This window comes from Cynoglossus semilaevis, chromosome 14 (assembly GCF_000523025.1).
Source record: "Cynoglossus semilaevis isolate Cse_v1.0 chromosome 14, Cse_v1.0, whole genome shotgun sequence".
Lineage (NCBI taxonomy): Eukaryota > Metazoa > Chordata > Actinopteri > Pleuronectiformes > Cynoglossidae > Cynoglossus > Cynoglossus semilaevis.
In genome coordinates this window covers 7,799,592-7,824,411 of record NC_024320.1, presented here as the reverse complement: position 1 = coordinate 7,824,411, position 24,820 = coordinate 7,799,592, and the positions used below count along the sequence as shown (strand labels likewise).

General features: G+C 40.7%; 1 protein-coding gene across 3 annotated transcripts; it reads left to right on the top strand.

The window, feature by feature from the left end:
* The first annotated feature begins 428 nt into the window (after positions 1-428).
* hecw2b (HECT, C2 and WW domain containing E3 ubiquitin protein ligase 2b) lies at positions 429-23,531 on the top strand. 3 transcript variants are annotated; one of them, XM_017038764.2, is made up of 31 exons: positions 429-1,177; positions 7,438-8,373; positions 10,778-10,885; positions 10,999-11,093; positions 11,232-11,307; positions 11,386-11,555; positions 11,644-11,783; positions 12,110-12,210; positions 12,682-13,526; positions 13,771-13,894; positions 13,981-14,124; positions 14,332-14,451; positions 14,644-14,794; positions 14,957-15,054; positions 15,182-15,306; positions 15,623-15,808; positions 16,308-16,460; positions 16,553-16,652; positions 16,911-17,007; positions 17,120-17,203; positions 17,713-17,822; positions 18,090-18,210; positions 18,292-18,405; positions 18,509-18,661; positions 18,912-19,010; positions 19,402-19,531; positions 19,839-19,985; positions 20,516-20,630; positions 20,746-20,831; positions 21,525-21,637; positions 21,843-23,531. In XM_017038764.2, the coding sequence occupies exons 2-31, from the start codon at positions 7,953-7,955 to the stop codon at positions 21,952-21,954; spliced, it is 4,638 nt and encodes a 1,545-aa protein (XP_016894253.1). In that variant the 5' UTR covers positions 429-1,177; positions 7,438-7,952; the 3' UTR covers positions 21,955-23,531. The 3 variants fall into 3 exon arrangements, with proteins under 3 accessions (XP_016894253.1, XP_016894254.1, XP_016894252.1); XM_017038765.2 differs by having other exon boundaries at positions 12,679-13,526; positions 14,344-14,451; XM_017038763.2 differs by having other exon boundaries at positions 12,679-13,526.
* The last annotated feature ends 1,289 nt before the right edge of the window (positions 23,532-24,820 follow it).

Genomic DNA, 24,820 nt, shown 5'->3' with positions numbered 1-24,820 from the left:
ATTTTTAGTTTCATTTATTCTTAAATTTTAATATAATAAATGACACCTGGTGTAAGTTTAAGTTAAATCAGAATAAAAATAATGTGTAAATGTTTAAACTAAACTTTTGTTATTTTTTAATTTTCAACTTTCATTATTATTCAGATTTTCACTCATTGACTATTTTTTCAAATACATTTTTTACTAAAAGGCATTTCACACAAAGGACATTTGTACTGCTATATATATATTTTTTTTATTTAGTTGGTCATCTTCAAGGTCAGTTTGAACAGACACAGTAAAGTGACATCTTTACATATATATTTATTTATTTATTTATTTGCTTTTCAAATTTTTTAATGTTGACCCTATCTTTGTTTTGTTTTTGTATTTTTTCCTTGGTTTATTTACTTTTTTTTTTTTTAATGTTTAATGTTGACCCTATCTTTGTTTTTTTTTCCTTGGTTTATTTACTTTTTTTAAATAATTTCACATTTTGCTATCATAGACGATTAGTTCCCTGTTTTTTTCTCTGTGTGTTGAGACTTCATTAAGAAACGATTAAATCCTTTATAGCAATTTACATCATAGCTTTAAGGTCTTAGGATCAGTATTTTATTCCAATATCTCTTTCCCGTAAAAAAAGAAAACTGTTTACATATTATAAAAGTAAGAATTTCGAGGGGTACTTGAACGCAACACTAGCTTGATACTCACAGCGTTACTCACAGTAGATGTCTCCTGTTGGATTTACCTACTGAATTGATCTAATAGACACAATTACATTTATAGCAAAGTCGGCTCTGCTGTAACGGGCAGTAATACGTCAACGAAATGAGAGGGTGACATGTTGTTCTGCTTTCCGGGAGGAAAAGTGAGTGGAGCAGCGGATACGGGAGGGAGGCGGATGTGGAGCAGAGGAATAAATAACACATCCACTATCTGTATTCGGAGGAAAACACTACGCTGCGGACGTCCGCAAGTATCACCAGAGGCAGGACGCTTATTCCTTTATTGCTGTTCTTCACATGGACATTTTATTAGGAAGATGTCGCCTTAAGGGAAAAAGGCTGAATAACCGAGTATTGTCGGCCCAGCAGCCGGGTTCAAGAGGCCCTAGTTCCGACACCCAAGCTAGAGCAACTTGTTCGGATCTATTTTTGGCATATGTGCGATTTCCTGGAACTCTGTTGTAAAGGTAAGACATACGAGTGTAATATTAGAAACCATTTGTCCTCTTAAGCCTTAGTGCGTTTATTGACGCCGTGTGAATTTCACGATGTTACAGCTCATGGTGCGTTTAGGGCACTGCCGTCTAACAGTGCTCCTTTTTGGACAGCCTTAGACCAAACAATGGCTTTAAAACAACTATATCAACAGTAGGTGTCAGAGTAAAAACACACTGATTCGTCATAGTCACAATTCAACTGATCCTAATCGAATCCCTGACTCTAAGACCCACAGACCGAAATCAACACAGACTGGGGCAAATGAACATAACGGGCCATAAACATAACGGAACATGCCCTTGAAACTTGAAAATTGTACGTTTCTTTTAAAAAAATTCCAGTAGATATTGCCTGGACAGACTTTCACATCACTAACGACTCACATGTTTGTAAAGCAGTGTATGTCCAGTGTATGTGTGTTAATGTTTTGTAATGACAAACACCTAGATGTGCCCAAGGAATTCCAGATTGGATATGATGAGGTTGTGGAACATTTAGAATATTAATATAAGGTTTAAGAGTGAATACATTCCAGGTTCAACTTCACATTGCTAAATGCAAGTTATGATTATTACATCATACCTACAAGTTAACCCACTTGTTAAAAATGCTCAAAGCAAAACATTGGTGATAAAATGAGTTACAATTTATGGTAAAAGGTCACACACTTTAAAACCTATTTCTTTTTAACACCAATTTTAAGAAGGTAAACCAACATAGGCCCCAGATACACATACTGGCTTGTTCATTGATACACTTTTTAAAAAATGTAATTTTTTTTAAATGTTTAACATTAGGCACAGATTCATAAATCTTCTTACTGTCCACAAAAAGTGAAACAAAATGGCAAACACTCTCATTAGGACCAACTACTTTGATCTTATTTTTTAAACTACTGTACGTGTGGATTTTGATTTGAAGCATTGCTCAGTTTTATAATAAATGTGGAATAATATTGGATTGATGCCAGTTTTCCTTTCATCCCTGGTATTAGATAGTATGGCAGATCTCCAATGTTTTACTCCCAGACACTTTCGCAGAGCAGAACATTGATCCTACTGAGGACAAGTCCATATATGGCACACTGCACACTGGCATTACATTACAATATTCAGATGATTCCAAGACTACCTCTATGCCCTAGAATGCATAATGTACTGTGTATCCTTTATGTGAATGTGAAGGAAAGAAAGGATTCTTAGTTGGATTTCTGTCATACAGTCCATCAAAACGGTCATTTAGCAGATATCAATCACTCAACCTCCTTGGATGACCTACTTGACATAAAACATTGACTACCAGCCAATCAAATGTTCATGTCACTGTAAAAGGAGTTCTTCAGTTTTTACCATAGAGCCATAGTTAAGAACAAGTCATTCCCAAAAAACAACACATACGTTAACAAAGCCGTCTTCCTTCTTGTATAGTGCTGCGTGACTACGTTTGTCCACTCCGCCCGCCGACTGGTTGTAGCCCACCGACTAGTTGAACGCTGTAGGTCAAGGACATCGTAAACTGGGGACCTCCTGTACTAGATACAGCTAAAAAGGAAACATAGGAACCCTGCTTGAGCCATCTGTCACTCTTAGCTTCATGAATCAGCAAAGTCTAACTCTGTATGGAGAGCTTGGTTCTGCAGCATGAGAACCAGGTAACTGAAGCCCGGCCTTACATTTTACCTACATAAACTTTGGGAACCATGTATTTACAGGATATGAGCAGACGGGTACCATTTTATTTTAAAGACATACCAAGGCGTAATCATTGAATGATTAATAAGTGAAGAAGCTATCAGAGCCATAGCAAAGGAAAAGGAAAGTAGTCTTATCTGATAACATGTTAGTGTCCAGCATCTTTTGAAATGCAGGTGTCTGTGTGACTGATGGTGATGCACAAAAGTCACTTCTAAATCCAAGTAAAAATATTATGGTCATTCAGATTTTCATGTTTGGAAGACCTTCCCGTGGTGTTTACAGCCGTTTCTGTCTTGATTGTAAATCCACCAGTGTATTAAACAGAACAGTGAAAATGATATCTTCTAAATCTGTGCCTTCTCATTAACATGTATTATGTGAATAATACGACATCAAACATCAATACTAGTTGGTCATTTGCCTATTTAGGATTTAAACATAAGCTTTGGTTTTTGCTTTAGACTCCAAAATGTTGGTTTTTAGTTTGATCAAATGTCCTTGTTCTAGTTGTAAATGTTAAACTGTCAGGTCTGGGAACTCCTTAACAAGGTTAGACACCCAGATCAACATGGCACAGAGTAATGTTATGGCTGTGTCATGGACAGGAAGCTCCTCCCTCGTTGTTCCTCACTTAGGCAACAGTCATTTTAAGAACAGGGATTTGTTTGTGTAGTATGTGTACTAGTCTCTTTGTGTAGTTAATCTCTGCAGCAACCGAACAGAATTCCTGCAGGTTAGTGGAGTGGATATAAAATATTAAGGGTCTTTTAAAGACCAGTTGTAGTAGTAGTTGTTGAGTGACTCTCAGAGAAAAGCCGTTTTTACTGAATGCCATTTTAAAGAATTAGTAGTAGCTGTCACTTGTGCAGTCCTGTGATTGTGGCCATTGATCAACTGGAGGTGAATAATAATTTCCATAATTAGTTAAAAAAATCAATATTTTTCTTTTCAATGTTTTTATCAATTACTAGACATTTCAGGTGACCCCATTTGAATTCCAGGAGATTCGTCCATGTTATTACAGTCTTAACACTATGTGCCTTCGTGACAGCCTCTCCGATTTTCTACTTCCTGTCACCTACAACACTGCTGCCTGACAGCGGCATGATGAGGTGATGTCTTTGTGTGGCTGCTGTGCCAACCACTCATCGAAGTTAAAGGATTTTTTGGCAACAGAGTGCTTCACACATAAGGTCTCTACTGTAGGAGAGCTCACCCATGTCCAGCACCTTCTTGACCTCAATGCCAATGGTTACGCGTTTGGAGTGACCAATGGAGTTGAAAATGAAATATCCACCAGAGAAGGTCTACGTTTGTTCACCAGATGACCACCTCAACTGAGATAACTGGATAAGAAAGACCTGTGAACAAGAGGACTGAGACCTGTATCCTGGATAAGAAAGACCTGTGAACAAGAGGTGGACACTTCCTGTGAAAACATCAGGTGAGCTATTTTCAATGCAGTTATGAATATACATACTGTATATATGTACATATATATATTTATTCATAGCTACGTCTATGGTACCAAGAAGGCTCCTCAGCCATAGATGTATTATGCTAGAAAATCTTGTGAGATCGTGACACAAAATAGCAACTGTGTCAAAGATTGTGGGACTTAATGTGACCTGTTTTACAGCAACACCAGAAGAGACCGACCAGGAGGATGAGGGGGTCCCCGGGCTACCACAGTCATCACACAGGACTTTTTCTGGGACCACAAGAGCCAGGGTGTTAGCAACGAGACCAATACAAACAAAACTGGAGATTTCAGCTGCTTCATTTCACTGAGTGATGCTTGTTCTTAACTCCACATAAAATTAAAGTCATTGATTACAATATCTATATCCTGTTTTGCAATGTATTTGCTTCAAATGTTAAATTGTTAACAAAATGTTGTAATAGTCTGTTATGTGCAACACTGTATATTTGTAAATAAACGTAATTGTTTATTCAAAATGTCTTGTGAATATCTCATTTCACTTACTGAAATAAGATGAATAGAATGTCTCAGAGCTGGGAAACATTATTGAAAAGTAAAATCAGATTATTAATTATTTACAGATCACAGGCTTCATCAAATGGTACAGTTAATGTCGTTGTCATTCGGGTTCCAGATAAATAATGCACCTGCACGTGATATCCATGGATGCCTGTTGTGGTACTCCATCTACTACCATGATGTCTTTGCGGTTTTGAGTAAGTTGATCCAAGACGGTAGGATGGAGTTTGCCTGGGACACGGCATTTTATCTCCATTATTGCATGGCAGCACAATCTCCTGTAACCACTGCGACAGAGGCACCCAGCCGTCAGAAGTACCTCTGACCCCAGGTCCGGTTCATCCACCTGTCCTGTCAACTCAGAGGGGTGAGGCACGCTAATTGTCTGACTCTCATTTAGAGATTTGACAACTTGCCTGTTGGTAGGGTTGGGCAATTTAACAACTTGCCTGTTGGTAGGGTTGGGCAATATTGGCAACAATATTAATCCTGATTATTAATGGCAATGTGCTGTTAATGATTATTATGAAGGTTAATAGATAAAACTCGCACTTTTCTTTTGAATCAGTTCCATGGTGTTCTAAAATGATACGTAAAAATCATCGATCAAACGTCTTTATTCTAATAGGTTGAAATAGTACTTTACAGTGTTGTAAAGCTCAGCATCAAATTAGCCTTGGAAAAGCTGCAAATTTGCTAAAATTACAGTTTGCTAAAATTGCTGTAGAAAGTACTCCAAATACCTTGGACCAGCAGCCACAATATGGACAGGAGTGTGGGTTTAAGAACCACACTAGTGACTAGTTTTTATAGGGAAGCTGTGTGTGGTTGTGTGTGTAAATATGTTCTGCCTGTCCTACTTTGACTTCCCACTGATTTAGTCAAACGCGAGCTACAAGGCATACACCTGCGGTGTGTCAGGCAGCCATGGTGAACGGCTCTGCTTTTACCAGCTGTGTGTATTTTTAGTCTCTAAGTGAAACCATTTCAAAATAACCTGCATACTTGAGTCTTGAAGCTTCTCCCAGTATTCTACACTCAAAACTAAAACTGGACTCCCAGAGGTACAAATTGAAACGAATGCAGACACTCAAAAAGAGAAAAGATGTTGACAAAGTGAGTGAAGTGTTCTTACGTGCAGCAGCATCTTATAATACATCAAATTATTGGTCTGAATTAAACAGCATAAAGAAATGAAGAACAGTCTTACAGTAATGACCTTGTACTTTGTAAGTTTCTGTAAGTTACAGAAGGAAAAGGAAAAAGGAGAGCAAAACATGATATACTGAGATTATTGAGAAAGAAGATGAGGCCGTACTGTGCTCTGGAAGCTTCTCACAGCTCTGTGGTTTAGTAGAGGTGAAGGATTTGAGTCATTCCCTTTTCCGACATACTGTCTGAGCTGTTGCCAGCTCCTCTAATTCTAATTCAATCAGCCTTATTAGCTGAATTAACCTCCAAAAGCTTCCGCAGTGTTCATATTGTCTCTTGTCCTTGATTATTCTAATGTAGAACAGACTGCAGTCTGCCCTGTGTCATTGGAGGAACAATCTACTATTGTTATAGATCTGAAATGTCATTGTATGTTTTCTTCTTGTTTATACAAAGACATGGAAAATAGAATGGCAATCAATCAGCGTTACCTAAATATATTTAGTATATTTTTATGGTTCCTCTTTCAGAAGCTCAAATGTGACTTTTCACTTTTCCACATCCAGAAGTGTTGACGATCTTTACAGTCTGAGGGTAAGGCAGCTGTTCGAGAACTCACATCTAACTGCAGATTTTAAGCCCTCCACTAATGCGGCGGATTTATTCTGCCAAGAGAAAATCTCGTTTTGTTTTAATCCTGCTGCTGAACTATGGACTTTCATCACCACTCTGCAGTATGCACATGAGTGTGACCATGCATTTGTCATTGTCATTAAAGAGGACATATATTATGTAAATTTCAATTTTAGTATGGTTCCTTGATGTCTGAATGACATGGATGGATGGATAAAATCAAGGTGCAGTTGGAAAGAGGAAATGGAGTAGGTGTAGATGTGCAGCTGATACAGTAGGTGTGACTGATGGAGAAGATGTGTCTTGAGTTTGGTGTAATCACCTCTCACCATGGCAACCACGTTGCAACTGTGGCATTGTAAAAGAGCGAGAGGCTAAGACAAAGCAAATTAAAAAATGGAAAGGATGAAAGAGGAAATGTCATGTCGTGTTCCTTGTGTGTGCTCAGCAAAGGTCAACAGGAAATCTTTTTTGAAGTGGACATGAACCAGATGTGCTCAGTGTCAGAGCAGTAATCCAACTAGACTAACTAGGCTGATCTGAAGTCTTTGGCTAGTTCCTAACATTTTTATCTTGACTGATAGTATTATAAAAACAATCCACCCTACAAAACAAAAAATCCAACAATTTTCAATGGGTGTGTCTGGGAGTTTGTCTCAACTGGACTTGTGTATCGTATAATAGTGTTTGAACATGCTTTTTTTTAAATGTGTCAGTACTAATATCTCTCTCTGTGTCCCCAATACAGTTGTCAGATGTTCTTCCATCCATGTGGACCACAGGTCTACCCTGTCATTTATCAACGAGGATTAAGGACCACATCACCTTTACTACCTTCTCACTGGTCATTCTCTCTACCGCCCCCCTTTGGACGAACAGCAGGGGCATGATGTGAACTCAACAATACACTGCTGCTGCCACTGCATCAATGATATGTGCTGACAATCTCAAACTTTGGAGCTGACAGTATATTTTGGTGGGGGGTAGAACTGGAACTCCTGTCCTCATCCAGAGACTTCCCTCGACCCAGACGTCTTTGCCTCCTATTCTTTCTTTCTCCCTGTTGTCCTTTAAGTTTCAATCATTCGACCCTCCCTAACCACAGCTTTGCTCCCCCCTCGCCCTTGCCCCCGGTCATTTTCCAACTCCTCGTCTTCTGTCACCTCCTTACCTCACAACCTTCATCATCACCACCATCACAATCGTCATCATCTTCCTCAGCACAACCACTCATCACCTGTTCCTACTGACTCAGCTGACACAATGGCGTTGGCAGCTGCCGCCTCCTCCTCATCCATTTCTTCTTCTCCACCAACAACATCATCAGCAGCAAATGGCAGCGCCCGAGAGCACCTCCTGGTTGTGCGGCAGCGCGTCCCACAGACTCGGCCCTACACAATTGGGCCTGAAAACCTTTGTGGGTTGTCAATGCAGGGCCCAGTGAGTGGCTCCGCTTCTGGCTCCTCATCGCCCTCTTCTGCCATGTCATCAGGGGGTGAGCCAGAATCAGCCAGTATGGGACTCCAGCGGGCCAACAGCGACACAGACCTGGTCTCCTCAGATAGCCGCTCCTCACTCACAGCATCTACATACCAGTTTACTCTTGGTCATGGCAGCCTCATTATTTTCTGGGACATTAAGGAAGAAGTGGACGCCACCGACTGGATTGGTCTCTACCACATAGGTGAGCAAACAGACTTCACTTCCATCACTGATTTCCAAAGACATCACTTTAACATCACCCTCTAGTGTGATTGAATGCTGCACAGTACAGAACCCAGTAACTGTTGTAATAATGTAGTATTATTGCATTTAAGCAGAAATTATGATGACAACTATTTTATTGTGCATTAATGCATTTTTGTCATTATAATTTTTTTTAATAAGTTTGCTGCTCAATGACCCCTGGGGGTGATGGGTCGGTTGCAAACAAAATAGCTTCTAGAGCCCAGCCCTCAATTTCTCTACAGCCAGTACACAGTGCTAACACTAAGCTGCTGTAACTGCTATAACATTTTTGGACACAATGCTATATAATATATATATATAATGGTTGTCTCCTCCACTGCCTCAAGGTTTTTGACTTTGACTGTAGCTCAGGGTCATTTAGCACTGTGCTAAATAAGCAGTTCCACTCAGTGTTAATTTTGAAATAAAATCTGATTTAGTCTTTTGAATAACACACAATTTAGTGTGTGCCCTGAACAGCCCTATTTTGAAGACACATTATAATAATAATAATAATAATAATATTGGACGGTTATGAAACATCTACTGCGTTGTCATAAATTGCAACTAAAATGGAGGAGGATACACCAGAGATGCAATATACAACCCTGACAAAGTCACTGCTAGAGTAAAAAAAGCATCTCTATAAATGTTTGCTTGGAAAATTGTGACTTGTTTCTCATCTCCTCAAGGTTAGAGTATCACATTAGCCTGTCTTCTATTACATTAACTGACTAATGCCATTGTGTGTGTGTATGTGTGTGTGTGCACAAAGGTAAATCGCCTGTTCTAATCGAGTAGTAGGTTATCCTGTTGAATTCAATGCTGACTCAGCCTTAGTAGCTTTTATGTGCTCTAGGTTATTGCTTACTGTACGTCATATTTCAATCTCTCTGTCAGCCTTTCTTCAGCACCCGTGCTCTCTCTTTCACTCTCCCTCTTTAATCTGTACTCAATATTATTCTGCTGTCATCTGGAATGACACACTGAATTTCCGTGAGGAATGATGTCCTCTGTTTGGACAGGAGGTAAGAGGTAACTACAAAGCAAAGCAAAAAAAAAGAAAGATGGAAAAATGTCAAAATAATTTACAACTTCATGTGAGAAAAGTGATTAAATGTTGTGAAATGGTAACTAAGGATCACACAGATAAAGAAGCATTAAGAAATCACCTAAGGATTTGCTAAAAGTAAGCAACACAAAAAATAGTAATGTTGCTGTGTATGTAATCCAAAATACTATAAACCAAATTAAATAAAACAGTTGGAAAATCTTTAATGTTAAAGCTATGATTAAATAAAGAAACGAGAGAGCCTGTGCACTTAATGAACTCTTTGGTTTGTGTGTTCTCTGCAGCCTGCATTTTTCATCATCCATCTTGAAATAACACACCATGAATAATTAAATATATATATACGAATTGGCTCGGTTGCTAACTCTAGACCCAGCATACGTGTAATCTAAAATGGTCCTGTGCAGTATGGTCATGATGAGGTGATGATTTACAAAAGGTGTGAAGCAGACAGAAGGATGCAATCTGAGGACCCACATGTTATATTACATATTATTGCGTCCTAGCTGCAAGAAGTTGGGGCATCTCTCCCCGGTCAGTGTAACACACACCATTTAACAAACGCTGTCAAGAGCAATTGTGTTCTTGTGTAGAAGAGAATGAGTGCCTTTATCAGAGGCAGTAGGACGAGTGGACGCCTGTGAAAGGTGAGATCTTCATTGTATTGATTCAGGAAGGCTGGGGATCTCTGGGGTTTTCTCTCAGCAGATGACCACTGTTTCCAGCTCAGCTGAAGGGCATGTTCCCATGACTGACATACATAAAATGTGTATGTGTACACAGGAAGTAGTATTTAAGAACCTATCAGAGTATGGACTAATTGTGGAAGTAATTGTGTGATTACAGATTTAATATAAGATATGTTGTGGACTTGATCATGGGTGTCAGCGGGATAGAAATAGGCAGGTCCAAGGCTCAGTGTTGGTTTAATTTGGTATAGTTTATTTGTATTGTCTTATTTTGAGCTGGATGTTTAAATGTCTATCAGAAAAATGCCACATATTGGGTTGTAGTGTAGTTGTTTTCAATGCAAACAGGACATCCCAAACCCGATGTAAAACATTACAGTTATGAAACATAATACCCTACCCTGGTTGGAACAAGAAACTTCTACCTTAACATCTTGACAGTTTGTCAAACTTGTTTGATGTGGTGGTCCTTGGTGGGAGAATCGATGAGAATATCGTCAGGGTGAACAAATGACAGACACAGTTTCAGCCCATGTTATCATTGACCTACTTCTGTCTGAACTCCCAATTTCTCACATATGGTCTATGTATTTTTATAGATGAAACATGTGTAGCCAACGTGTGGGACTCCAAGAACCGCGGTGTAAACGGCACTCAGAAGGGTCAGATCGTATGGAGACTAGAGCCTGGACCGTACCTCATGGAACGTGAGTGGATGAAGCCTGTTCTATATTTGGATCCTATTGCAGCTGTCTGGTAAACATTGTTGTCACTGTTTTCAATGTGATAATTGCTCTCACATGTGTTTGGTTTTTCACAGCGGAGACTAAAATCTGTTTCAAATACTATCATGGTGTGAGTGGAGCTTTGAGAGCGACGACACCTTGTATCACTGTCAAGAACCTTACAGTACCAGTAAGTGTGTGTCGTAAAGGAATGTTTGTGAGGCACTAAAATTGACCTGCAACAAGTTGTATTTTCAATGAAATGTGCAAGTAAAAAAAATGTTTTGCTCTAAAAGTTATCTTCTACTGTTGTCTGTTTTTCTGTCAGGCTGCCGGTGAAGGTCAATTAGATGACCAATCAGGGATAGAGCACTGTCGTAAACTTGTCAGTTTCACTCTATCAGGTAGAATCATGTATCAAGTATCCCCGGTCCTAATGTGCTGTGGGTCATATGCTGACGGACGTTTGTGTTTGCTTCCAGACATTCACGCAGCAGGTCTGAAGAAGGGCATGTTCTTCAACCCAGACCCATATTTAAAGATGTCCATCCAGCCTGGAAAGAGAACTGGTCTGCCCAAGTTCACCCACCATGGCCAGGAGAGGCGGTCATCCATTATTGCCAACACTATCAACCCTGTGTGGCAAGGCGAGGTGAGCACAAATGAACAACAAACACAAAACAAAAATAAAACTAAGAGAAGATTGTGAGAAATTAAAGGTATTTGTACCTTCCTTTCAGAAGTACACCTTTGTGGCTCTGATGACCGATGTGCTGCAGATTGAAGTAAAAGATAAATTTGCCAAAAGCCGACCAATCATCAAGCGCTTTTTGGGTCAGCTGATTATCCCTGTACAAAGATTGCTGGAGCGTCCAACAGAGTGAGTCCAAACACTAATAGAGCATACACTGTCTGGGCTGGGCTGGACAGCTGCAGTACTCTCATAAACTAATGAATGCAGTATCCACAGTGACGTAGCACTGCTGTTCTGATAGGTATGCTAAATTGTCAGGACACTTCAACACAGAAAAGAATCAGAACCAGAACTGGCTTGGTCAGGAACAGTAACCAACATGAACAGTCAAAGGTTAAAACTGTCGTCTGTTTTGCATTCTTCTACTTTATTGTTGTTACGTTTCTTCAAACCAGATGTAACACAGCTTTGTCCACTGTTTACTTATTGTTGTTTTAATTACTGTTTTGCAGTGATCAGACGTTCAGGTACAGCCTTGGACGCCGTCTTCCAACAGACCATGTAAGCGGACATCTTCTGTTTAGAGTGGACATAACCTCTATTGGGCATGAAGGTGCGTATGTGTGTAAACATGTCATGGCAGCCAAAATATTTGCATTTGATATGTGACAGAGACATTTTATATAGTGCTTCTAAGTTCTCAGTCATCCCAGGTCCCTGGTCACATGATCACAAGAAGTTCAAATTTGGACATCTGGACTGAAGCTCGTTCTACTAGTTCTACATAACCAAGCATATTCATTAGTTTTACCAGAATCAAAATAGTGTTGGAGTCACAGCATACACCCATATTATGTTTGGAATATTTCCTCACTGTTACGTTCATTACTCCTGTGCTCCGTACATGTTATTGGCTGGGTGTCTGCTGTAACCTCTGCTGATGTTGTTATGATTAGGCAGCCTTTTCTGGACACTATATCTATTTTTAAAGAGTTTATATCTACAAATGACTGGAGCTCTTTTCTCTCTCCCTCTCCCTCTCTCCTTCTGTCATTTTCTTCATCTGCTTCCTCCACCCCAGCAGAAGCTTCCCCCGACACAATGGAAACCATTTTGGGTGCCACAGCGAACGGTGACCCAGGCAGTCCTTCAGATGATGAAGACCTTCCCCAGCCCTCTACGTCCTCGTACGTCACATGCAGATTCTCCCCCACAGGTGTGGATGTGGGCTCCCCACTGGTCAATGGCACTTGCTACTTTGGGGAGGACAATGTGTGGCGGGAACCCGGGCACGTGGTGGAAGAGGATCTGCGTCCCGTGGCTGCGGGTGGCCATACTCACCGACAGGTGTCCCTCAATGACTACCTAGATGCTGTAGGGACCCCCTGTAGTCCTGGAGACCAGTCTCTGAGTGGAGCTTTGCCAAAGCTGCGTTCCAGTTTTCCCACGGACACGCGGCTTAACGCTATGCTACACATAGACTCAGATGAGGATGATGATGAAGCTGCAGGGCAGCACAGAGACCAATCACAGGAGGCCAAGACTCTGCCCAGCTCTGTGTTACCGAGCACATCAGTTGAGTGTCAGCAGGGCAATGGTGGTTCAGTCAGAGACTCACAGACTGAAGCTGTGGCCACAGCCGAGCCACAGGCTGAGTCTTCGGAGGCTCAAACCATAACCATCGCAGAAAGTGCGGCTGTAGCTCCGACGCCAACGAGAAGCTCCACAGCCTCTGAAGCTGCAGATGAGACTTTAGAGGTTGAAGGTGCAAGAGATGAGGTAGAAGCTTCCTGCTCTGATCAGGCCTCAGGGACAGAGGCAGCTGCAAACTCTGAGTCAGGGGCGTCTGTGAGAGAGTGTACCTGCAGGGCGGCGACAAACCTGGATGCGTCCAGTAACTCTGCACTTGGTCCTCTTTCACAAATCCAGGTGAGCACTGACCTCTATCAATATGTCTGTCCTTTCTGTTCTCTTCAGATATGTTTAGTCAGTTTTAATTGTATCTTTTATGTATTAATTGGCAATATATGCTTGAAATATATATTATCTTCACAGACATTTTGACTAATACCTTCCTTGTAGATATGGAGCAGCTGCTGTAAAGTTTATTTGGTATTTTAAAAAGGTTATGAATTTTAACGTTTTATTCTAAATCTAAAACTTCTCTCATCAGGAAGTGGAGGTAGAAAAAGAAGTAGCTCCGAAGGCTGAGGAGGAAGGCGCGGAGTTAATAAGCAGCCAGGCAAACGGTCCAATAGCAGCAGCAGCAGCCGAAGAAGATCAGACTTCTGCGTGTGGTAGGTGGTGATACTAAGGAAAGACAAAAAAAGTATTTCTTTAAAATGGAATAGTTTGGTTAAAAGCACCTGACGGTTTGTTACAGGCGCTCAAGCAAGTGGCGGGATCGCACAGGACGAGGATGAAAGGAGGGAGGTGTGGAGGAGACGCCAGTCCATGCAGACCATGGACAGCAGAGCCCAGAACCAGGAAGAGAGCCAGAGTGTGGCCACGGGGGAGAGAGAGACAGGTGAGAAGAATAATAGCGCTCCTAAAAATAGATAGTCCAAAATATTTTCTTTTGCAAAATAGCTTAAAGCTTAAATAAGCACATAGATTGAGTAAAAAGGAATGAAGTAGCTGGCCATATATATATATATATATATATGTCCAAGTGCCATGGTTATGTGGACCTTGAATGTCTTTTAATGGCCATGCTATCCGTGTGTGTGTGTAGGTGTGTGTGTAGGGGCAGCTGCCCCAGCTCAGATGACTGGCCACCCATCAGTTCGCTCAGTCCCATCAGTGCGCCATGAAGCTAATCGCTACCAAAGAGTGGATGAGCCGCTGCCACCAAGTGAGTCTGTGTGTTTATTTCTGTCATGCACGGTAATCCGCGTACACACACTAACAATTTCATCTCACTGTTCTGTGAGGTAAAATTGTCTTGCCCTGCTATACTGTATATTTTGGTAAGGTCAAGCAGGTTGCCATCTTATCAGTGACTATGTTATTGATGGGTGAAGACCACACTCCTGTTTTCATCTAGACTGGGAGGCTCGCATTGACAGCCATGGACGGATCTTCTATGTGGACCATGTAAACAGAACCACAACATGGCAGCGCCCCACAGCGCCCCCTGCACCACAGATACTACAGAGATCGAACTCGATACAACAAATGGAGCAATTAAACCGCAGGTACTGGAGAGGAGGATGCTTCCTTTGGCTGTTTACCTAACGTTCAGCCAGTTTTAATGCTACTTCTCTTAGTTTCTCAGCTAGACATTTTACACTCAGACTTTGCAAAAGCAAAAAATCGAATTTTACATGGACATTAAAAACCAGCACACTCCTGTTCAGGTATCAAAGCATACGCAGAACGATAACCAATGAGAGCAGACCAGAGGAGCTTCCAGTACAAGAACTGGACGATACCGACATGCACTCCACAATACCAGGTATTCCTCACTGTACTACTGTACAATGTACAGCTGGGCTCATGAAGTTGTTTTGTGTCATCTTAAAAATGCACAAGGCCTCAAATTGTTAATAATTCACTAGCACTCTGAATTGAATGTGTTACAGAGCTGCGCAGGGACAATAATGTGGCCCAGTCCAGTTCCAGGTCTCGCTTGACTCTGCTGCTTCAGTCTCCCAGCGCCAAATTCCTCATTAGCCCCGACTTCTTCAGTGTGCTGCATTCCAACCCTGTGCGTATTCTCAGAATATTTCTTCAAATGTCATTTTTACTTTTTCCACTACATCAAGATTCCATTATATTCAAATATGAGACCAGGCCATAGGTAGAATGCTAACAGCTAAATGTCATCTTAAGGTCAAAGGTCCAGTAGGTCAAGGCTAATAATATAGCAAATCTATCAAAATCTTATCAACACTTTGCAAGCATTTTCTTTTAGAAATTAGACCTTGACGTTTATTCATTAGGCTAATATATGTAAAATAAGTTTATTATTCATTCAAAAATGTGAAATGTTTTTCTATCTGTTGTTTCCATCTCTGGGTCAGAGTGCCTACCGGATGTTTGCCTCCAACACGTGTCTGAAACACATGATCAGTAAGGTTCGCAGAGATGCCCACCATTTTGAGCGCTACCAGCACAACAGGGACTTGGTGGCCTTTCTCAACATGTTCACCAACAAGCAGCTGGAGCTGCCCAGAGGCTGGGAGATGAAGCACGACCACATGGGCAAGGTGTGGAACACAACTTCACACGGTCCTGGTGGTGATACACTTTGTTTGTGACCACACACACACACACACACACACACACACATACAAGGCCAGGCTGTAGTAAGGTTGTAGTGAGTTAAATTATCTCTGATTTGTCCATCATATTTTCTTTATGTTTAGCCTTTTCATATGCAGCATATTTTAGCAAAATATATACTCTTTTACTCATGTAAACTGAATGTACCCTATATATATATGCACTGATTAATGCATATAGCTGTACGACACCATGTGATTTCATTCTTTCAGTATATGGTTACTACTACATCTGTAGAATTAAATTTATTTTTTCACTTTATTTGCTCAGTCGCTCTCTACTGGTAGATCACCGCATTGCTAGATAGTAGATAATTGGCTATTTCCTGTAAGCACATGTTTACTTATGTAATACCATTAATGTATTTGTACTGGCTATCTTCATCCTGTTCAACCTATTGTCTGGATATCCCTAAACATACAGCCATTCTTTGTGGACCATAACTGCCGAGCAACCACCTTCATCGACCCCCGGCTGCCCCTCCAGAGCACACGACCCCCCAGCATCCTGGCTCACCGCCAACACCTGACCCGCCAGCGCAGTCACAGTGCTGGTGAAGTCAGCACACGGCGACTGGTAACAAAGTGTTTCCTCTGGTTTTTGGTTATAATCAGACTACTGTTTAACTTTACCCTAACGTCGACGGATTGTTCTCTTCTTAAATTCAGGTTGGAGACGATCGTCATGCTGGCCCCCCAGTTATACCACGGCCCTCCAGCACGTTTACCTCTGCCAACAGGGGGCAGTGTCCAGACATTGTGCCAGTGGGTGAGTACAGAGCACACAGGAAAAATCCTTTTGAACAGCTTTTGTGTCCTGTACAATATGGTTTAACCATTTTAGCTAACTTTTATGTATTTCTTTATGCTAATTTGGCTAATATTTAGCATGTTCTTGTCTTATACTTAATAATCGCTTAGTAAATAGCACATTATAGGTATTTTTTTACCATTATTGTACCCAGAAATAAAGACCATCATTGATATATTTGTGTGTGTTCGTGTATGTGCGTCGTTGTTTTTTCAGCCTACAACGACAAGATCGTGGCATTCCTTAGGCAAATGAACATCTTTGAGATTTTGCAGGAACGACAACCAGACATCAGTCGGAACCATTCACTGAGGTATGGACTCTTGGTACCTGATTACTGTTGTGTCTTAGCACTTTGTGTGTCTGCTGACACATGTTAGTTAGTACCGATGTGTGGTGAACTTTGAGTTACTGTTGCAAAACAGGGAGAAGGTGCAGCTGATCCGAAGTGATGGAGTATCAGGATTGGCCAGGTTGTCTGGAGATGCTGACCTGGTCATGTTGTTGAGGTGAGAACAAATCCAGTTCCTGCCTTTGTGTCTGTTTATTAACTTAATTTGTTTGTTTCTTCCGACCCATCTGTAGGTGGCAAAATGGGGGGAAAAAGATCTATATTTAGTTTACATGAGGTGATCATTTTGCCTAACACAAATGCTCTGATACTGTATGGGCAAATCATACAGTACACATTACAATATATATTAAAGCCATTTTTCCATGCACCAAATTTCGGTGGAAAACCTCAAGGATGATTGCATCACAGCACATGTAAGTTTTATACACTGCTGCCTCCATCTGTAAAATCAGTGCAGCAGTAGACCAGCAGCTCCAGTAAAAAATACAGATTAAACACAGAGCATTTTGGTTCCGGAAGGCATAAAAATTTTAAATGTCTATTGAGAAATACTGTCTCCTCCTTTTCCTCCTCTTTATGTCCTTTTGTCTTTTCCCACCTCTCCCTACTTTTCAGCTTTTCTTATATTACTTGTCCACTTCATCTTTCTTGTCCTCCCTGCAGCCTGTTTGAAGATGAAGTCATGTCTTATGTGCCCCCCCACGCTTTACTTCACCCAAGCTACTGCCAGTCACCACGGGGATCTCCTGTCTCCTCGCCACAGAATTCACCTGGTACGAGTCTTTGCAGCTTGTAAAATTCAAATTTGATGTGGGGTTTCTGCCTGGGGTTTCGAAGGAATGTGACAGGATCCCTACAGTCGAAGACAATAATGTTAATGGGCATGATCTCAAAATTTAGAGCCGTCAGCATTCAGACAATGCAGATAAATTAAATAGCACAGAAATAGCTAAAAGTTACAGGCAGAAAACTGTAAAACTGTACATTCCCCTTTATGGTCTAATGCACTATGATGTAAGTTTTTAACCCTCTCATTTCAGGCACTCAGAGGGCAAATGCTCGAGCCCCAGCTCCGTACAAAAGAGACTTTGAGGCCAAGCTGCGTAACTTCTACAGGAAGCTCGAAACTAAAGGTTACGGCCAAGGACCAGGAAAATTAAAGTCAGTCCATTACACCACCACAGTTGTCATTTGTGTTGTGGTGTTTTGGTTTACACACAACATCTTGTGTTTGTGTCTCAGGTTGATCATCCGCCGTGACCATCTGCTGGAGGATGCTTTCAACCAGATCATGTGCTACTCTCGCAAAGACCTGCAGCGCAGCAAACTCTATGTTAGTTTTGTGGGGGAGGAAGGGTGAGTCTCATCATCATACACACAGTTGTCAGATTTGGTGATTTAATTTAGATGTACAAACCGCAACAAGTGACAACAATGTGTGTGTGTATGTGTGTCACAGACTGGACTACAGTGGACCGTCCAGAGAGTTCTTTTTCCTGGTGTCCAGGGAGCTCTTCAACCCCTACTATGGTCTTTTTGAATATTCGGCCAACGACACCTACACCGTCCAGATCAGCCCCATGTCTGCCTTCGTAGATAATCACCATGAATGGTTAGAAGTACACAATACTCCTGCTATCTGTTACTAGTTTTATTATTTTAGTAAAATATATTTTACTATCATTTAATAGGTTTAGTGAAAACAGATTTTCTATTTCGATTTACATCTAGGTCTGAGCGTCTTTTAGCTCAAACTTAGCTACATGAAATCTCAGGGATTAATTTTTCTTCTATAATTCTTCCACACTATAATTCTTACAGTGTGTGTGTGTGTGTGTGTGTCTGTGTGTGTGTGATTCCAGGTTTCGATTCAGCGGTCGTATCCTGGGTCTGGCTCTAATCCATCAATACCTGCTGGACGCCTTTTTTACCAGACCATTCTATAAAGGCCTGTTGCGGATGTATGTAATACTACCTCAAGTAATCTCATAAAATATTTAAACTCAAAGAACAGATTATTCTTCAAATTGTGTCAGTACTTTGAAAGGAATGCAAGTCAAGACATAAGTAAATGTTGTTTCCTTTAAGTCAAACTAAGTCAACAGATCTGTGGGATTTGGTAAAGGATGGATTTTAATAATAAAGATGGACTAATGTAAAGTAATATTCAAGGCATAAAATTACCCTCAAAGTTACAAAATGAATACATTTGTCTTTTTCTAAATAAAATATAGTATACACATTGTAGTTAGCCAACAAAACAGAAAATACACTAGAAATACAATAATAGAAATATGTCAATAGTCCTATTCATGTTATATACAGTATATATGTGTGTGTATATTCCCATAGTCCCTGTGACCTGAGTGATCTTGAGTACCTGGACGAGGAATTTCACCAGTCTCTCCAGTGGACAAAGGACAATGACATAGAGGACATCCTGGAACTCACGTTCACTGTCAACGAGGAAGTCTTTGGACAGGTCAGCATTTTAGCTTCACTGCACAACTGTTGCTATGTCTGACTTAGTTTAGTCATATTTGGATTTTGATCATTTCAGTCTAGCTGGTTTTACTTTATTCTTGTGAACTCTTAACAATTTTAACTGATTTTAAGATTGAAAGAAAACATGGACATTTTTTAACTTTTATTTTTAATTGCATTTTTAATTCAAGACAAACTTTGTCCACTAGCGAGCTAATTAGCTCTGTTTTTTTTTTTTAAGAATTTGCCCAGTTTATAATTGTTACTGGATTACTACTGGAGCTTAAATGTGTGTAATTTTGCAGATTACGGAGAGAGAGCTCAAACCTGGTGGAGCTAACATCCCAGTCTCAGAGAAGAATAAGAAGGAATACATTGAGCGGATGGTGAAGTGGAGGATAGAGAGAGGAGTTGTGCAACAGACTGAGAGTCTGGTCAGAGGCTTCTATGAGGTAAACCACCCCAGGTCACCTGACTGGACTGCCCTAACCTCTGATAACAGAGAACAGATTAGCCAGGACCAGCAGAGATAAACGTCTTCCTCTGCCTCTACTGTTTGCTACTCTGAATATTACCCAGCAGTGTTGTGTGTCTACTCCTGGTCTCTCTTTTCTCCTTCCCCTTCTGCTGTCTCTAAAATTCTTCCATTTCTCTCTTCTTAATTTTCCATACTTTTTATTTCAGCTAGTGTAGAGAACAAGACAGTCTTCTTCTCTGTATATTGGAGCTTGTTAGAGAACTAACTGATGCATTAACGCCACCACGTGGTCAAACGTGGTGGCAGCATAGTAACTGAGTTTTTCATAGTTAACATACGTATCTCTTCAGTTGATAAAGTATGCAGACCTGCGGCACACAGGTGCACAACTGTTGCGGTCCTCTGGGGGGTGCTGGCGGTCCATATTTTGGGCTGCCGCCCAGTATAAAGTGTATTTCACTGTACAGTAGATGAATTCAGTGTGTGTCTCTGTGTGCTAACCAGGTAGTAGATTCCAGGTTAGTGTCAGTGTTTGATGCCAGAGAACTGGAACTGGTGATTGCTGGCACAGCTGAGATCGATTTGTCGGACTGGAGGAACAGCACAGAGTACAGAGGAGGTATGGAAGAGACTGCCTTCATGATGGTGGAGTGATCTGATCACTTTACTCCTCTTCCTTTTCAGACTGAGTGAACACTTGTGAGACTGTGACACTATTTGGTTTTTGCGTGCAGGTTACCATGACAACCACATAGTGATTCGCTGGTTCTGGGCAGCGGTGGAGAGATTCAACAATGAACAGAGACTACGACTGCTGCAGGTAAGAAGAAGATTAGAAACGAATGAAAGAATAAAGATAATGATTTTAGTCAGTTGATACAAACTGACCAGTGGAGACAGCACTCCGTTGGCCAATCAGAGCCCAGTTTCTGACACCTTTAAACTTTTTCACATGTAAGTTTCAACTAACTTTTACTTGTTTCTTAGGTTTTTTTTATTTCTGTTTTCTACACCCTTGTTTTTGCCTTTTTTTAGATTTAAATGTATTTACTGACCTTTAGCTGAACTTACATTCAACAATATTGAATGCTAGATTTTGGCTCATTGTTTGCCTATTTCACTTAAATTTAAAGTGTCTTTAGCTCATTTTATTGGATTTATGTGATGTTAAAATAAACATTTTCATATGCATGTATGCATGTATGTTTGTGCAGCAGATTAATTTTTGCAGCAGCACAGATGCTTTAAAGTATAGTTGCATCTTTGTCTCCCTTTTGGACAAACATTCTCTACAGAAAAACATAAATTGTGTGACTTCATAAATCCGTTAACTCCTCGGAAGAATTTACTCTTGTTGATCTGATGCTTCTGACACGAAGTAGAAATATATGGAATTTTGCTTGGTGTATTAATATAATACAGTCATTCAGTATAGAACACTGGGCTCTTATCGCACAGCTGTCTATGTCTTTGTGAACGCTTTCACTCATAAACGTCTTCTCCATGTCATCAGTTTGTGACAGGGACATCCAGTATTCCTTACGAAGGCTTTGCTGCACTGAGAGGCAGCAACGGGCCGCGCAGATTCTGCGTGGAGAAGTGGGGGAAGGTGACGTCACTGCCCAGGTAAACACAGAGAACAGAGAGGTGTAAGAGGTGTAAACATGATGGATTCATATTCATCTAAAAGGCTACACAACAAATATGAACACTAGTCTCACCTTTACCTGAGCCTTTATACACATATGTCTGACAATTAAGTGGACCGGGGACAAAGATTTAAAAGATAACCGTCACTCTAAACTGTCACCATCCTGTTTACTGTCTCCAGGGCTCACACCTGCTTCAACCGCCTGGATCTGCCCCCTTACCCATCCTTCTCAATGCTGTACGAGAAGATGCTGACGGCTGTGGAGGAGACCAGCACCTTTGGCCTGGAGTGAAACACCTCAGACACCAAAGTTGAACATGACTCTCCTTTAGTTTTGGAGACAAAGAGAAAGCCCCACAGCAGCAGCAGCAGCAGGATGAGACTTAACATCTGGATTCTAAGCCTAGTTTGTGGACTACGGTTGAGATGAGATGATATTTTTTTGGTCAGCACCTGCATGTATCAGGCACTTGCTTAACAACTCACACTGCCACCTGTTTGAAGACACACTCTCCAGTAAAGTTCAAACTGTGAATCTGACCCAATCAGAGGATGCCTTTGATGTGGCCCACGAACACTCATTATGTATTGGGAGTAGTCCAATCGCCCCTAGTGGCCTAGTGATCAAACTACACTCTTGATGCTGGTATTTATTTTTCTGTAGGCCCTTTCACACTGGCATGGCTCTGACTTGGTTCCAGTTGGACTCTGTTTTGGACTCTATCTAGCCTTTGGTCTTCAGTCCGAAATTGGTTCTCAGCCAAAGAACAAAGATACCTTTTATACTTGCAGTGTTCAGTGATTTTCTTAACAGAAAAAAAGTTGGAAGTTGCCTCAGTACTGTGAAAAAGGAGAGTGGACATGACAGACTGCGATGGATGCAGGGTGGTTCACTGAAGGCAACAGAGATCTGAACCAAATTAGAACCAGAACTAGGTCTGTGCCAGTTTAAGACTGTCCCACTGGTATGTACAGAATCTGATTTCTTGGTTTCCTCAGTAAAAGTCTGAACCGGCTTGTGCCTTGACAGCGAAAAAACTGATTTGGATCAATTTGCATTACTGGTGCAAAAGAAGGCTGTTTCACTGAGAGCACTAAGGCTTTGAATCAGAACAGGGCCAGAGCAGTGCTAACTCAGCCCAGTGCATGGTTTCTAGTTACATATTCCACTGAGTTGTGCCTTGACTCCAAAATACAAGTTGTTACAGGACTCAGAAAATAACATTTGATTTTGTCATTACATCATCATTGCGCACATCCATTGATCATTGGTCAGAAGTAAGTAAATGGACATCTCCTGTATTTCAGGATAGAAGCTGTAGGGAAGATCATGATCTAAGACAGTGAAAGCTTTGGTGCATGTTTACATTGGCCATGTTGACAGTATATATGTTCCACTAACAACTATTCAGCAAACATTTTCTGGGAGACTTTTTAAATGCTGTTACTAGCCTCTGTTTATTTTGTTGAAATGAATTCATGGATACCTTTAATGGACTTTGGCGCTGCAGTGGTTGTGGTTGTTACAGTTTTCAAAGTATCAATCCAATACCTTCCTTTCTCCTTCAGCTGAGGTCATCGTGTCCCTATTCATGGCATGTTGTGCAATGTTGAACATTTGGGTCAGACGGCCTTCCGTTTTTTTTTTTTTTTTGTTTTTGTTTTTTTTTTATGTTTGATCCTGAAACTTTGACCAATATTGGAGAGATCAATCAGACAAAATAAGTGCTGTGTCAGTAACATATTATATGATGCTATTTGTGTTGTAGGGGCTGCTTTTACCTACATCAACCAGGGGAGACAAAATGAGCTGACACTTACTCATGTAGCAACTTGAATACATAAACCAGAAATATGGACTTTTTGCTGCAAGAGTACTAGTACTAGTAGTTAACTAGTATAAGGAAGAAGACAGTACCAGAAATATGGACTTTTTGCTGCAAGAAGGAGGAACTTTTGGTGTTGGTGCACCAAATGGGCCCAGATGTTGAAGAAAGACAGCCAGGGATGTAAGTGTTAGGGATGTCTTTTTCCTCCATCGCGCTGCGGACTGCCGTTGCTAAGGCAATAATGTCCCTGTTTACTGCATGTCACGCAAAGTTAAGCATTTGGGCTGAGGGATGGGATCGGACGTCTATTTTTTTTTTTTTTGATGTTCGATTCCAAAGGTTTGACTAATCTTGGACTAATACTGATCCTGAGTGTTGGATCAAGACATCCCAATGTTTATTCATTTGTACCACAGGAACTTGGACTTGTGCATTTGCACAGTGAAACCAAACAAATGGACTTAGACTTGGCCCAAAAAGTCCCTGCTCAACATGTACAAGTGTCAGGACCTTCAGTGTAGTCATCTGCAACAATTATTTATTTATTTATTTGCACCTTCAGCCACATGTCGAACAAAAAAACAGGGAATTCAGAGACGGCCAGTACTTAGAAGTGAGACAAATAGCCATGTGCAGTAACAGAGGTGGAAGTACTTGTGTGTACAGTATATACATATACGTATATAAGTTGGCTCAGTCTCAGCAGCTCAAACGTTTGATGTGAATGCATTAACTATGTCATTTTATCACCTTTTTTATTAGAAAGGAACGTGAAATATTGTGCTACTTCTTGTTTGTTTTCTTTCCAGTTCTAAAGTTGGCTGAAAAGATTCTAACACTTCTGTCAGAGGAAGAATTTAAAAGACTATTTATATTGTTATTCTTACTCACTTTTGCACATGAAACCTAGAGACACGGTAAAGAAGAAGGATTTTCTCTCCACTGTTTTCTCTGTCTTTGTGTACGTATATTCTCCGACATTATGAGCTGAACTCTGTCACTTTTACTTTACACCGACTAAAGTTGTTTGATTTAGTGGATGAACTTACAGGTAAAGATGAATTCAATCAACCATGTTTGATGCAACAGCCGATAAAGGACTCATAAATGCATGGACATTTTAAAATACATTTTATTCACCTGTGCAGTCAAACTCAGCTCTTTGAACTTCAAGATGCTCTACACTGCCCCCCTTTTATCACATTCCTCCCTGCACTATGAATGTAGTCACACCTTGAACTGCCTCTGCAAACTGAAGCTATCAGTGCACAGAGCTGAAGTTGTTGAATTGAATGGAATAAACACATTTCTTTGAGTTGTGGTTGTTTG